Source organism: Neovison vison, chromosome 4 (assembly GCF_020171115.1).
Source record: "Neovison vison isolate M4711 chromosome 4, ASM_NN_V1, whole genome shotgun sequence".
NCBI lineage: Eukaryota > Metazoa > Chordata > Mammalia > Carnivora > Mustelidae > Neogale > Neogale vison.
In genome coordinates, this window is record NC_058094.1 from 216,678,508 (window position 1) to 216,695,061 (window position 16,554).

Consider the following 16,554-nt stretch of genomic DNA (forward strand, 5'->3'; position numbering starts at 1 on the left):
CTAGTGATGTTCAGGAATTAGTGGTGTGGCAGCCCACTCAGACCCCCAGAGTTGGTATGAAGATTAAACTAAAGACATTTGAGATTCAGCAGAAGCAGGAAGAAGCTCTCTTAGAACTTCCCTTATTTCAGTGAAAAGCAGAAAGTTCTGGAAGTGAGGCTGCCATAGATCTTCTCTCTGGGACAGTTTTATGGTCACGAAGAAAAAAATAAAATGGAGATCACTGGCACTTGCATAAATAAACATTATCACAAACTTCCGTATCTTGTTCGTTCCTCCAGAAACCTATTTGCTTTTCCCAGAGAAGCCTTTTCTCCCCCTTCCTCTCCCCTATTAATATAAATATGTAACCCCCTTTCTTTAACCATTTAGGGAGACACTTCATTTCCAGATGCGTGTGATGAACTTAGAGGGTTTTTTTTTTCTCCTACTAATCTGTTGTTTGTTAAATTTGCACTCCAGAAACTGAACCTAAAAGAATAAAGGAAGAGTTTCTCCTCCCAGATAGAGGCTCAATATCCCAGGGCATTATTTCTCAGGCGGAACAACTTCAAGGTTGTTCCATAGTCTCCCAGAGGTCCTTCAGTGGCATTGAGCCCCAGTTGCCTACAGCTATAACCCTCTCATTAACAAGCCCTCTGTTGCCTTCCTTTCCCTGTCTCACTCCCCACTTCTCCACCTGTGTTTCCTGGAACCACCTCCCAAATAAACTGCTTGCATTCGATCCTTTTCTGTTTGCTTCTAAGGGAAGCCAGCCTAAGACATAAACCTATAAAGAGAGGGTAGAGAAAAATCAGAGTCATTCATGGACAGAGGAGAAACTTTCAAAGTGAAGACGGTCAGCATTATAAAATGCTATATGGGAAGTTGCCCTACAAGGGTGTTGATAAATTAGGCAAGTTTATTTTGGAGGTATAATAAGAAAAGGCAGATTTCTGTAGGCTAAGAGCAAAAAAGAATAGAAAAGTCCAGCTTTTAAAAATAAGTTATCTGGGGGCATCTCGGGGGCTCAGTGGGTTAAAGCCTCTGCCTTCGGCTCAGGTCATGATCTCAGGGTCCTGGGATCGAGCCCCGCATCGGGCTCTCTGCTCAGCGGGGAGCCTGCTTCCCTTCCTCTCTCTCTACCTGCCTCTCTGCAAACTTGTGATCTCTGTCAAATAAATAAAATCTTTAAAAAAAAAATCTTCAAAATAAGTTATCTGAAAAGGTAAGGTAGTGATAAAATAATGATTAAAGGAAGACGTAAGATTGAAAGCGGCGTTTTATTAGAGGAGAGGCAAGCACAGTTCCATGCCAAGTGAACAAAGCCAGTAAGAAGGGAAAGTTGAAAATCTGGCTGAGAAGAGAGAGAATTCAGGGGGAGATTTTCATAAGGCAACTGGGAGAGGATGGAATGCTGGAAGAATGAACCTCAGGAGAAATACCTCTTCCATTTAGACAAGAGGAAAAGAAGTAAGGGTGAGTATATAAAAAGACAGGTTTGTAGGCTTAAGACGACGTAGAAAAGATCCAGTAGCCATCTGTGGTGGTGGTAAGGGAGAACGGGTGAGGAGGCCACTGGAGGTCTGACACAGCTGTCGTGTGGGGATGGGGCAATGTGGACGGGGAGGACAAGGGGGCAGGCACGGAGCTTCGCCGAATTTGAGTACCAGGCATGCACGGTGCTATTAATCCAAACCGCTAATTCTCTCCAAAAGTACTCAGTGTTAAAAAATAAGTAAAAATGAAAATACTCAGGGCGCCTGGGTGGCTCAGTGGGTTGAGCCATTGCCTTTGGCTCGGGTCATGATCTCGGGGTCCTGGGATCGAGTCCCGCATCGGGCTCTCTGCTCAGCGGGGAGCCTGCTTCCCTCTCTCTCTCTCTGCCTGCCTCTCTGCCTACTTGTGATCTCTCTCTCTCTGTCAAATAAATAAATAAAATATTTTTTAAAAATGAAAATACTCATTTAAAGAAAGAGAATTTGATGAACCCTCTGCTAGGTTTGCCAAACAGATGAGACATAAAGTCAACAGTTCTGGGTGATCGAAAGTTATTAATTGAAGGAGTGGTCAGGTACAGAATGGCCTCAGGGTAGGTAAGGAAGGAATCGGAGCCCAGAAGGGGCTGATGTGTGTGGAAAAAGCAGATGTAGGAAATGTGAGATCCAAATCCAATGTGTTTTTACCTTCACTTGAATCAAAGTTATGCTGCCATCTAGGGTTCTTCCTCTTTCTTTCCACCCGAAGCTCTGTGATTCAAAAAGAATGCACAGAGAAGGGCTTTTGAAGGAAGGACTGGTAGGGTCTTTTTAACTTTTATGCTTTAGCCAGGCCCTGTTCCCACTCCTGGGGCCAAAGGAAGAAAGGCATATTCACAGCTTCCAGCCTGCCCTTCTCCAAGCCCCGAGACAGAAGATAGGCTGACCACCCATGGGCTATGCCATTGCCGCCACTCTGCTTCTTACCGACAGCCTTCTGGTGGTCATCAACTCCTGGAATGAAAAAGCCAGAAGGGGCAAACACATCTTCTAGCCCCCACTGAATAAATTAGTGTCTGCCACTGATTTCCTTTTTGGAGATACCTAGAAATAAATACAGTCCATCCAGACAGCAGGGTAAAGTTAATGTTTCTCTTTATTGATAGTCTCAAATTACACTTGAAGAAGAAATACAAATCAAGGGCTGGAATGTAAACATCTGAGCTTACTTTAGTTAACACAGTGTATCCAAGGGATTCACATGTCAAACACACAGCCAAGTATTAGGTATGGTACAGTGACGACAACGGGTTAACGGGTTGACTCCGCCCTCAAGGAGCTTACATTCTAATGCAGAAAGCAGATAGCCACAAGTTGGGCAGATGCTACACATGAACAAAGGCAGGCACACACTCTTTTAAAAACTGGGGGCTTGGAAAGCAAGAATGTTATCTACTACTCCATAGAAAGACTCCTTATGGAGGTAAAAGTAAGCACATCTGAGGATTCTAGACATTAACCAAGTCGGTGGTTCTCACTGTAGTATTTTGGAAATGGATGCGTTGTTGGCTTCATAATCGGTGGGCACTATTCCTGGCCACTGAGTGGAGGCAGCCAGGGAGAACGGATGTCCTGCAGTGGATGGATTAGTCCCACACAATGAAGACTTATTCTGTACCCTATTCACCTCTTTAATGTCCCGCCGGACATTTATGTAGGACCTACAGCTTGCCAGAGGGAATACCATTCATTTTTCCCTTGTAGACAATCTGTTATCCTTATACCATGAAGGGAACTGTGCTCTTTCCCTAACCACATACAGAGAAGGTCTGTGATCTATTATGACTCGCCCTAACACTGATTCTCATTCCAGAGTCACCTACACCTCTCATCTGTCATTTTCCTGTACTTCTTTATCAGAAGTAGCCTCCTAACGACTCTGAAATTCAAAGCTATTCACTGTAAGTAGGAGTAGATACCTATTTCCTGATGTCGTGTAGATAGCATAATCATGCCTGAGCATTTACATACAGAAACTCCTTGTATTTTAATTAGAAATTTCTTTCCTTTTGTGTCTCCATTATAACACAGCTGGGGTGTTTAATAGGTTTTTAAAGACATTCACGTGTGTAAGGAGACTGTATCGCCTCGGAGTCCTCTCAGACCAACAAACGGGATGTCACAAAATGTGATTGCCCTGGAAAGGGTGAACAGATCTGATGGGGGCTATATACCTGGGGGGAGGACAGGGTGCTATTGGCACTTAGTACAGGAGAGCCAGGTATGCCAAATACCTTGAAATATACTGGACAGTTCTTCACAATAAGAAATTATTCTGCACCCTACACGAATTTTGAATGTCTCGCTAGACATTCTTGTATGACCTACGGCTCGTCTGCAAAAAATAGACTATTTCCTCATTTTCTCCATGTCGACAGTTTGTAGATTTCCTTGTATGGTATCTTTATTTCAATGAGGGCTATTTCGATATATCTCTTATAAATACTATCATATGCAAATAAGTTTTGCATCACTAGTTTTTTCCCTAAGGTCCACTCCTATCCCTGCTTTTTCATTTTCCCATACTTTGTATAAAGTCAATCTTGATCTTCTACCTTCTTGTAAATTTGCCCATTATGAGTAGATGTAAACATCTGATTACTTAAATCTTCTAATATAGTCGTGCCCAAGTAATGTACCTTTTATTTTCCTTTTATGATAATGCTAATTTTAATTAATTTTAAATTTATATCTGAAGTTATGTGTAGGTAGAGTATATTACCACTGGATTACACTTTGAGGATAATAAAGCAGATGTTGCAATGTATGTGTTAAAAAAAAAAAAAAGGGCGGGCATGTTCATTGAGAACCACTGAGCTAGGGGAAAACGTGTACCAAAGAACTAAAAGTAAGCCAGAGTGGCTTAGGTAGAAGATAAGAAATGACAGAGGGCAAGGAACAGAGAAATCATATGGGGCCATAATAATGATTTTGATCTTTATTCTAAAGGCATGGTCAAATTTGTGTTTTTAAAGATTATTACGTAAAAAATATGACCATTCTTACTGCTAAGTAAAGAACTCAGAAGGGGACAATGAAATATTTGAGAGAGAAAATTAGATTTGGGAATAGTTTGGGAGAAGGAGAGGAAGAAGTCAAGGATGACTTCTGGTACAGAACACTCCGGAAGAAGGTGATTCGTTTAAAGGAGGCAGATTGAGAATTCCATTCGGGACATGTTGCTTTGCAGGTGTCTGTGAAATATCCAACCAGAGATGTCTAATGCGTGATCAGAGTTGGACAATTTGCATCTCTGAAAACGTGAGAACCAAGATCAGGAAATAAAAACTGCAAAACGGAAGTACCATTTAAAAAAAAAAAAAAAAAAAGCAAATGAGAGTACCTATTTGTGACAAGCCTCCCAGAAAATAATCCTGCCCTAAAAAATTTCTATGCATTTGTTACTTGTGGAGTAAAGTACTCCACAAGTACCAAGGAGTTGTGGATCTCCCACACTGTAGACTGTACTGATTGTACAACCTACAGTACAGATTGTACCGATTACTATCTGACTCATATAACATTACCTCTAATGCTAATTAACTTTTATAACATGTCTGCTGGCAGGAGATGAACAGAAAATTTTGGTGAACGGTATAGAATGTGGAAGAGAAAAACGAAAGGAAAAATCTATTTCCTAAGAAGGAAAGAAATCTTGGTCCAGGAACCTCAACTGCTTTAAAAACTGATTGTACTTCAATTCCATACAATCCGTGATATTTAGTAAAAAAGAAGCCCCTTACAGGAGTAAGACCTGTTTGAGGCATTGTTCTCTTTGTTCGGATTCCATGATCACCGGGAAACATATCTCGTCTCCTTAAGGGGCCCATCCTTCAGTAGGGATGGCCTGGCTCCTAATTCCACGGTGAGCCTCACCCACTACAGCGAACGACTACAAGAGCACTCAGGTTTATCAGTCATACTTCTTTGATTCTGGTTACTGCAACTCAGACCCCCCACAATACAGACATTTCATCAAAGTCCAACCTGAAAACCTTCTCTATAATCATATACTAGAATATAAATGTCTACTCTGTTATAATTATATAAAGAACCCAAGTGGGCAATTAACTTCAGCTGCCTGCTTCTCTCTGAGCCCCACTTTGTGGTTCTTTTCATTGCATTCCAGAGAACCAACGTGGATGGAGCCCCTAAATGAACGCAGAGATAAAGAAATGTGTGCCCCAACTTGGTTTTATCACAAAGATATAGTACGGTTATATCCGTGATGGTATTGAAATTACCTTTTCTGCCCCCCGCCACCCCCCACGCCTGGATTTTCCTAAAAATTACCCCCACAACTTTCCATAATCTTCTATCCAAGGCAGTACGATCTTACTTCCATAGGCCTTTTTAGATTTCTCTCAAACTGCCCAAATTACTTTTCTTTCAACATAACCAAAACCAAACCATGTCCTACAGTAAACGAAGAGGAGATGGGAGAGAAACTTGTTAACAGACGTTTTAGAAATCCATCTTTCCCAGTTATACCTTAAGACAGTGGTTCCCAAACTCTAGGACACATTCGAATCCTTGGGATTTTATTTTATTTTATTTTATTTTAAAGATTTTATTTATTTGACAGAGAGAGATCACAAGTAGGCAGAGGCAGGCAGAGAGAGAGAGAGAGGAGGAGGCGGGCTCCCCGCTGAGCAGAGAGCCCGATGTGGGGCTTGATCCCAGAACCCTGGCATCATGACCCGAGGCGAAGGCAGAGGCTTTAACCCACTGAGCCACCCAGGTGCCCCCGAATCCTTGGGATTTTAAAAAATACCACTGCCCAAGCTCTCACACTAGAAACAGTGATTTAGTTGGCATGGGGTACGATCTGAACACTGGACTTGTTAGAAAGCTTCCCAGACAGTTCAAATGTGGAGCAAAGTTTGGGAACCACTGATCTAAGGCGTTTGATAACTAGATGAGAAATGTAAAAATGTTACGATCTGGGGCAATCTGGCTCTGTAAGCGAACAGAAGGATGATGCCCTTCTTTATGACACTGTATTATTCACTCCTAACTAATCACGCAGCCTTTGTCTAGTTCAGTATATTCAATCACATATTCTGGGTAAATCTGATCTTTATCGAAGATAACAAAAACGGAGGGATTCGACCTTATATCCACATAGCTGTTATACGGCGGTGGGGGAGGGCTAATGCTTCCCATCTCTCCTTGAGTAAAATCTCCAACCAGGACTCGAGCTACAAACATAACGATGTTTTTGGTATCACACTGGCAATTTTTATGGGCCTGGATGGCATCTTTTGTGAAGTAAATGCCTAGAAACAATCAGAAAAAGAGAAAGGGTAAAGAATTATTATGAAAGAAGGCATGTAGTTTGTAAGATTATTTATGTAACATCAGATGATAGGCGTTCCCTAAGCATGTGTCAGCAACACCTTATTGATGATACTTATCAACTTTCCTTTGTACCGAAAAAAATGTTTATGATGCAAGTAAATCTGAATCCACTATATAACCCTACTGAAATAACAGGCATGCCACTGTGCAGCGGCTCCCAGGGATGGTGTGAGCAGCCCAACTCGTGCAAATCATGCAGGGTGAGCTGATTTGGAACTTGTTGGATCCTTCAGCAGAGGCCGTTTTCTGTTGTGTACATTTTAAGGAACAAAGGTCATTTACTACTGATGGGAAGGTCTCAGAAAATGTGAAAGAGGGAAGCACAGCATGGGCCAGCAATGGACCCTGCAGACCTTTCCAAAACAGTTGATCTATCGTCCACAATCTTAGAACAACCTCTGTATCACTGAGGTCTCTCGCTCTCTCTTTTTACAGTGTTTATTTATTTGAGAGGAAGAGAACACACGCGCATGCGTGTGTGCAGCGAGGGTAGGGGCAGAAGAAGGGTGAGCATCCGGACCAGGACTCCTCTCTCAGCACTGAGCCCAGGCAGGGCCCCATCTCACAACCCCGGGATCATGACCTGAGCTTAAATCAAGAGACTGAGGCTTCACGGACTGAGCCATCCACGTGCCCCTGCATCACTGAGGTTTCTGTACTCAGTCGATCAACAACGATCTCTTGACAAACTGAAATTTCCTATTTTAATTTTTGTCATTGCCAGATGCTTCTCTCTCTCTCTCTCTTTGAGATTTATTTATTTGAGGGCACCTGGATGGCTCAGTTGGTTAAGCAGCTGCCTTCGGCTCAGGTCATGATCCCAGGGTCCTGGGATCAAGCCACCCATAGGGGTCCCTGCTCCCTGGGGAGCCTGCTTCTCCCTCTGCCTGCTGCTCTGCCTACTTGTGCTCTCTGTCAAATAAATAAATAAAATCTTTAAAAAAGAAAAAAAGACTGATTTATTTGAGAGAGACAGCGTGGGGGGTGGAGGGTGTGAGCAGAGGGGAAGGGGAGAAGTAGACTCCCCGCTGAACAGGGAGTCTGACACCAGGCTTCATTCTAGGACCCTGAGCTCATGACCCGAGCTGAAATTAGCTGCTTAACAGACTGAGCTGCCCAGACACCCCATATTTCTCTGTCTTTTTGAAAGAAATGTGGAGATACCTGGGATGCTTGATCGGTTAGGCATCTGGATTCTTGATTTCGGCTCAGGTCATAATCTCAGGCTCAGAATTTGAGCCCAACCTTGGGCTCCCTGCTCAACAGGGGAGTCTGCTTGAGATCCTTTCTCCCTCTCCTTCTGCCCTTACCCCCACTGCTCATGCTAAATAAAATTTTTTTAAAAATTTAAAAAATAGGGGGGGCGCCTGGGTGGCTCAGTGGGTTAAGCCGCTGCCTTCGGCTCGGGTCATGATCTCGGGGTCCTGGGACAGAGTCCCACATCGGGTTCTCTGCTCTGCGGGGAGCCTGCTTCCCTCTCTCTCTCTGCCTGCCTTTCTGTCTACTTGTGATCTCTCTCTGTCAAATAAATAAATAGAATCTAAAAAAAAAAAAAGAGTCTCTAAAAAAAAAAAAAATTTAAAAATAGGGGTGCCTGGGTGGCTCAGTGGGTTAAAGCTTCTGCCTTCGGCTCAGGTCATGATCTCAGGGTCCTGGAATTGAGCCCCGCGTCGGGCTCTCTGCTCATTGTGGAGCCTGCTTCCTCCTCTCTCTCTGCCTGCCTCTCTGTCTACTTGAGATCTGTCTCTCTGTCAAATAAATAAATAAAATCTTCTAAAAAATAATAAATAAAATTAAAATTAAATAAAAGAAATGCATATATATTTGTGAATTCTGATTTTCTATGCAAAAGTTAATTAGTAAAATGAATTTATTTTATTTATGGTAACAAGGGCTTAATATTTTTTCATTTACCTTGTTTATTTTTTTTTATTACTGATTTTCTAAAAATATAATTTAGATGTTTGAATTCCAGAACTACTGCTTATCCTGAAGAGGTCAGATACTGGATATTCTGAGTAAATGGCGTTCAACTCTATTTGGAATAAGAAACAAAAGTCCAGGGGCGCCTGGGTGGCTCAGTGGTTTAGCCTCTGCCTTCAGCTCAGGTCATGATCCCAGCATCCTGGGATCAAGCCCCACATTGGACTCTCTGCTCAGCAGGGAGCCTGCTTCCTCCTCTCTCTGCCTGCCTCTCTGCCTACTTGAGATCTCTATCTGTCAAAAAAATAAATAAAATCCTTAAAGAAAAAAAAAAAAGAAAGAAAAAAGAAACGAAAGCCCACTACACTGACCTGCCATTTCCTGACCTGCTGTCCCTCCCAAACACTGACTTGGTGGGGCTTCTCACCTGTTTCCAGGCATTTACATACATATATAACACATTTACTCTGGTACAGTTTAATGTTCTTTTATTTGTTCATTAGTAGGATTATATCGTATGAACTGTTCTGCATTTTTTTAACACTCTAGTCCTAGAAATTTCACTGTCACCCCATTTAACCCCACCTCATTCTTTTTAGTGGCTGCACAGGATTCCATTGTATGGATGTATCATAATTTAACTCTTGTATTGATTAACATGTAGGTTATTTTCAATTTTTTGCCATTATCAAGAACACTTCTAAATAAATGCTTTCAAAACATCCTAGTAAATATGCCTTTGAGAGCATATTTACTATGCTCTCATAGTAAAGTAAGTATTTCCATGGAACAGACTAGAAAACTGTAGCAGCTGAGTCAAAGGACCTGGGCATATTACACTTTGACAGATTATTACAAACTGCCCTCCAGAAGCAGTCCAAAAATCTTACCAGCGATGGAGAAACTCCCATTGCTCCAAGCCTTGCCAACATTGGATATCAACTATCCTTTTAATTTTTGTCAATACAAGCACCAAAAAAAAATCTGATTATAATATGCATTTCCCTTAATACTAGTGACATGAAGCATCTTTTCATAGGCTTATTGGCATACTTCATATGCTCTTTCTTGGAACAGCTTGTCTACATCTTTTTCTACTGTTGTACTTTTGTCTTTTTTTTTTTTTAACTGATGTGTGACCAAAACAAGCTTATATTTCAAAGACAGTGACCATATGGACCTTTTTCTAATCTTACAAAGTAGGCCAGTAGACAATTGGAAAATGACCAAGGACACAAATGACAATCATCATCCCACCACAATTCTATTGGGCCACCCACTCTACCTCTGTCACTGCCAACAACCCTCCTCCCCAGCCAGTTCCAGCTCCTGTTTTACCAGACGACCTACTAAAGATCTATTCTATACCACTCTGCTATCCCCTGATTACAGAGGCTGTGCCTTCTTTATTTCACTGTTATTCAAAGATTTTATTTATTGGGGTACCTGGGTGGCTCAGGGGGCTAAGCCTCTGCCTTCGGCTCAGGTCATGATCTCAGGGTCCTGGGATTGAGCCTCACATCAGGCTCTCTGCTCAGCAGGGAACCTGCATCCCCCTCTCTCTCTGCCTGCCTCTCTGTCTACTTGTCATCTCGCTCTCTCTCTCTCTCTGTCAAATAAATAAAGAATATCTAAAAAAAAAGATTTTATTAATTTATTTGAGAGAGAGAGAATGCACAAGTGGGGGGAGGGACAGAAAGCAAGGGAGAGGTAGAAGCTGACTTCCCACTGAGCAGGGAGCCTGACTCAAGGCTTGATCCTGGAACCTGAAGATCACGGCCTGAGCTGAAGTCAGACACTTCACCAACTGAACCACCCAGGAGCCCCTGTACCTTCTTTATTTTTATTCTCTCTCTTTTGATGAATACCCTCCACAAACTCTGTATCACATTACACGACTCTGTGCATCATAGTATAGTCACAAGTCATTTCTTGGTGTCTGCAAAGAGCCATTCCTCATATGTCAGTTTCTGGAACTTCTGGAACTTCTAAACAACTTAAGCTGTTTTGTAAGAAAATCTTTCTAACACACATACATTTCTCTGATGTAAAAAGCAGAACAAGTCATTTTGCCCTTCCTTGTCCTGATGCATCAGATGTAGATATTAATTCTGATATATGGTGTTACATTATAGGGACGCCCTGTTGAGTTACTAAGGGGGATGGAGCCATTTACTCCTATACTGATGATCTATGCACAGCATGAAAGAAAAATATTAAGTTATGTTTGTGTCTTGCAGATCATTCCTCCTCTTGTTCTCCACCTAAAACTGCTAATTTTCTTCTCGCTGCCTGCCTCTAGCGTCTCTTTACTCCCACTCCACACTTGCTGGGCTGACGGGGAAAAAAAAAAACCACTGTTTTGAAAGAAGACTAAATGTTTCTGAGAAGCTCCCAAGAAAAAACATACACAATCTTCAATACAGGAATTTTCAGAAAACAACGTAGGCTACTCATAACACAGTTGTTCACTCTTTCCAATTCCAAGTTGTCTTTCAGAAAGCGAATCTTTCCAGACAAGTGAACTCCACTTACGCATGTAAAAGGTGTCAAATAAATAGTATGGAGTTACTGGTAAAAATATATTTGACTTAAAGCAAAAAGAATAAAGTCAACAGAGAAAAATTCCATCCATATTTTTCTTGAGTGTGCATTTTTTCGGTTGAGTGTGCATTTTTATTGCTTGACAAAGCCATAAAACCTATTTGTAACATTCAGAGATAGTTATACATATTTTAACGGCACTGAGTTACTTTTGTTATTTCTTAATTAGTTGTTTCTGTTTTCTAATTAAGTCTCAGTACTGATTTGATTACTCAGCTATTTTTTTTTTCAAGATTTATTTATTTTAGAGAGAAAGGAGAGCACACACAAGCAGGGGATGGTGGGGGGAAGAGAGAGAACCTCAAGCAGCCTCCACACCCAGAGAGACCCCGACCTGGGGCTTGATCTCACGACCCTGAGTTAGTTGAAGTCTAGGGCTGGGACACTTAACCGACTGAGCCACCCAGGTGCCCCCAGGTTTGTTTGTTTGTTTGTTTGTTTGTTTTAATTAAGTTCCATGCCTAAGGTGGGGCTTGAGCTCACGGCCCCCAGAGATTAGGAGTTACACGCTCTACTGCCTGAGGCAGCCCGGCACCCCTATTCAGCTATTTTTGCTTATCAGTGGTAACCAAATGAAAGATAAGTGAAGCCAATGACAACATACATATATAGTTACATTTATATGGTTACTCTAGGCCTTTGGAGGGTATCTTTATCATTTCCCATTCAGAAAAGAGTAACTATTACCATAAAGAACTGATATTTAAAATGGATCATCAGGTGTTTTTTTTTTAATTTTTATTTTTTATTATTTATTTATTTTTATCATCAAGTGTTCTTAAAAATCACTTTTATATAATCTAGAATCTACATTTGCTTAAGTGAGCCAACCTGAAGAGCCAACCTTACAGCCCACTCTCCTAAAACCTCTTATGAGTGACCGATTCCCTGAACCCCAATATCCTCTTCATCCCTTCACCCTTCTACTTGGATCTAGGCTGCCCTCATTTCTGGACTGAACTCTTCTTCTTTTTTTTTTTTTTCAAGATTTATTTATTTATTTGTGGGCAGTGAGCAGAGGGAGGAGACAGAGTCCTATGCAGACTGTACACTGAACGCAGAGCCCGAGGTGGACTCCGACCCCAGAACCCTGAGATCAGGAGCTGAGCTGACTTCCACCAAGGGTCAGCTGCTTAACCAGCTGAGCCATTCAGGCACCCGATGGCCTGGACTCTGGAAATGACCTCCCTACCTACTCTCTCTCTCCCCCTATAGGCTTGACCCTGCCTATCTTTTCTTATGTGTAGCCCGAGTCCTGGTACTTCCTTCTCAAAGTCACTGGTGGTTTGTGATTCCCCTCTGGATTAATTCCCTCCCCTTTGCATGGCCTGCGAGGTGTGTCAGGATTGGATCTTGACCTCCAGCTCCAAACTTCTCCTTTGTCATCCCTACCAGACTTTAAATGCCCTGTGCTGTCTACAGCCCTCCGGGCCTTGGTCAGTGTTCAGCCTTCATAAACACTATTCTCCCAATTGTTTTGGTTTGGTTTGGTTTTTGCCTAGACTTCACAATATGCTATCTTCCTATAATCTATTTTATTCATTTTTTCATTTATTTAGTATAATTGACTTAATGGGATAATATTGTGCTTTTTTTTTCTTTTTACAATTCTTTATATTATCACCATCTTTTATTTTAGCCAGACATATTCTTTGCCTCAGAGAGAATAAGAACCACTGGAGGTTTCTTAAGGAGAAAGAAAGAATCATAGTCAGCTTTTGATGACCAAAAAAGGATCTGGATACACACTGCAGAAAATGGGTTTTGTTAACTAGAAAGAACTCTGAATAAGACCAGGGAAAGGGACCTTGTTCTAGGCTGGGAGTCCAAAAGGGTCAAGTTGGCTCTAACTGGGTTACTCAGGCATCCAGGCTCTAGCTTGCTGGGCCTGTCAGGGATGACGGACAGGAGTCCAGTGGCTGGGGAACGCGTGTGTTCCATTTTAGGGCTAGAATACCACCATTCCAATTCTCCGTAGATGCTTTTGGGTTTTCTACGTAAACACTCATATTATCAAAAATAACATTTTTGGTTTCTTTCTTTCCAACCACTGGGCAGTTCCTGGGTTGCAGAATCTCGGCAGATTTTATAGCTGTCCTTATCTGCAGCACCCTAGATCCCAAATATGTTCTGAGGCCTTATATGCCCCCCATCGGGCCTCTTGAATCCAGTCTGTAACCAGGACCCGTCCTTCTTTGCATAGCTCCACCCCCAAACAAGTGCTTCTGTTTCTAATTTCACCTTGCTTCCACTTACTATCCAGAGTTTTCATCGTCTCCTCTGACTGGGAGGTTGAGTGGCTTTTCCCTAACTACTGTCCTTCTCAGTACAGACTCTGCTCAGGTCTGCTCCGCTTCCCAGCTCTTACCAAGTCTCCTCCTGACCTGTCTTCCCCTCCAATCTGCCAACTCCCATCACACGCCCTCTCCCCGCCTCCAATTTATCAAAAGTAGCCCAGAGCCTTCCTGTCTTTCCAGGTGCATCTTACTCTCCTGATACTCTTCTTAACACAGTCACATAGGCAGAGAACAGCCAAGGGAGAGGTTTCATGGGTACAAAAGTGGGGCTCTGTTTTCCCTCAGCGGGGAGCAGTATGTCTGAGGTCCGTTGCTTGGCCTCCCTTAGGACAACTGCCTGAACTTTTTTTAAGATGATGGGCGCCACGGTTCATACCCGCCTATCTAGCCGGGACTGGTACCATCACGGGTGATGGCAGTGGCAAGCTGGTATGAAAAATAAATACAAACAAAACACCAGGGCGTCTGGGTGGCTCAGAGGGTTAAGCCTCTGCTTTCAGCTCAGGTCATGATTGTAGGGTCCTGGGATTGAGCCCCGCATCGGGCTCTCTGCTCAGCAGGGAACATGCTTCCCCCCTCTCTCTGCCTGCCTCTGTGCCTACTTGTGATCTCTCTCTCCATCAAATAAATAAATAAAATCTTAAAAAAAAAAAAAACCCACTTCCTAACTCTGGGTAACAGGAGACAGGCTGAGTAGGAGGATCACCACCTTCTCAAGGGAGGGTGGCATGGGAAAAAGGGGCACAGTTCCCGGACAGACACCTTGCCCGTCAGTGAGAACCGCAGACTCCATCTCTGCCTGTGTTTTCTTGGCTATCAGGAACTCTCCTCTTTTATCAAGCTAAAGGAAAAGCGATAGTAAGTAACACTATCAACTATCAAGATATATTTCAGAGGATACCAGTGCCCTTTCATGTACAAAATAGGAAAAACAGACTACCGCCCATGCATGTCACTATCAGAACCAATTAGGGCCAAAACTGAAGAAAACGTGTACCATATTTCCATTTTCTGCAGTAAATTTTCCTTTGAGTTCTAACATAAGAGAGACCTGTTTCACTCAAGGTGGCCATCCCGCTTTCTCCAAACTTTTTTTTTTTTTTTTTTTTTTTTAAGATTTTATTTATTTATTTGACAGAGAGGGAGATCACAAGCAGGCGGAGAGTCAGGCAGAGAGAGAGAGAGAGAGAGAAGCAGGCTCCCGCCAAGCAAAGAGCCCGATGCGGGGCTCGATCCCAGGACACTGAGATCATGACCTGAGCCGAAGGCAGCGGCTTAATCCACTAAGCCACCCAGGCGCCCCTCTCTCCAAACTTTTCTAAGTAAGTTTTAAATGAGGCTTTTTTTTTTAAGTTTGTTTATTTATTTAACTAGTCTCTGCACCCAACATGGGACTTGAACTCACAACCCTGAGATCAAGAGTCGCATGCTCTTCCAACTGAGCCAGCCAGGTGCCCCTTCATCCATGCATTTAAACTTAATACACATGAAATTCTCATCAAGTCATTCCCCCTTAAGCTCCGTCATTAGCTTCCCATGCCCTCAGGGTCAAGTTTCAACGCCTTCCTGTGGCGCCATGTCTTACACCACTCGTTGCTCACTCCCCACAAGGACTCTGCAGTGTAGATGATCCCTCCTGTGCCTTCCCTTGGGAACCGCTCTCCAGCCAGGCTAGGTGTCCACAGAATCTGTTCACTCCCTCTACAGTAGTTGCACATTTGCCATCATTTGATTAATTATGTGAAGTGATTTTGATGGGGGCCATGTCTACTATGTTCACCACAATGTCCCCCCCATATCTAGTGTATAGAAAGCATTCCAAAATATTTTTCGGCTGACTGACTGGCTTCTTGCTTTCCGCAGTGTGTGTGAATTTAATCTTCCTTGTATGAGTTGAGCCCACTTTGAAACTTGATACACTATTTGTTGTTCTCTTAAGATGAGTGATTCGTGGTGTTTGCTTGTTTTGGGAATTACATGGACAGTACAACCCAACACTAAAAAACAGTCTTATTTAAAAATGAGCGGGGGGGGGGCATCTTGGGGGGCTCAGTCAGTTAAGGGTCTACGTTAAGCTCTGGCCATGATCCCAGGGTCCTGGGATCGAGCCCCACATCATGGGGCTCCCTGCTCAGTGGGAGCCTGCTTCTCTTTCTCCCTATGCCCCTCTCCTCTGCTCACACTCTCTCTCTCAAATAAATAAAATCTTTAAAAAAAATAAAAATAAAAAACCATCAGTGGCAATGGCAGGCTACTTGTAGTGGCTTCACAGGATTGAACTTAAGTCAGACAAGCCACTGGTAAAAGTGAGCAGTAATGGTAGACAATGTAGCCAACAGTTAGAAGAGGTCACAAGCATGTACAAGATGCTTCCATCCTTCTACCTCCCAAAAAACCCAAGACAGGAGCAAGGATATGCTATGGCAATCAAGTCCCAAATCAACATACCCCTAAAATCTGGGCAGTTAAGGTTAATATGAGCTGAATTCTCCAGGCACCCAAAAGCCCACACACACTGGTTAGTACGCGATCATGGCTCCCACCTCGTAACAGAACCTAAGTTAGGACTCTACTGGTTAGGCTTCTCTATGCCAGCACAAACCTTTTCCATATTTGGGTTTACCAGCTCCATGTAAGAGCCAGTCAAAATTATCCTTGCAGATAGAATCCAGATGGACGCGGTCTGTTGCATAAAACAGGATTTCTTCCTTTCTGTTGTTCATCTTCATTTTTTTCCTAACAGAGGAAATGTGAGACTTAATACCCAGAGTATTCCTCTCTCACTCTGGTTAATGACACTAATCCCAATAATCGTCTTAAAATGGGATTCCACCCATTTTCAGAACAGAGCT

The 16,554-nt window shown here is 42.7% G+C and overlaps 1 protein-coding gene across 1 annotated transcript in view; it reads right to left on the reverse strand.

Moving 5' to 3' along the window:
- Positions 1-6,233: 6,233 nt before the first annotated feature.
- The window catches only part of ZC3HAV1 (zinc finger CCCH-type containing, antiviral 1), a 56,061-nt gene continuing 45,740 nt past the window's right edge, over positions 6,234-16,554 (reverse strand). Inside the window, exons 12-13 of the mRNA XM_044246680.1 lie at positions 16,305-16,438; positions 6,234-6,796 (exon numbers count right to left, since the gene is read on the reverse strand). Coding sequence (XP_044102615.1) covers positions 6,531-6,796; positions 16,305-16,438 — 400 coding nt within the window. The 3' untranslated portion in view covers positions 6,234-6,530. The remainder of the gene's footprint in view (positions 6,797-16,304; positions 16,439-16,554) is intronic.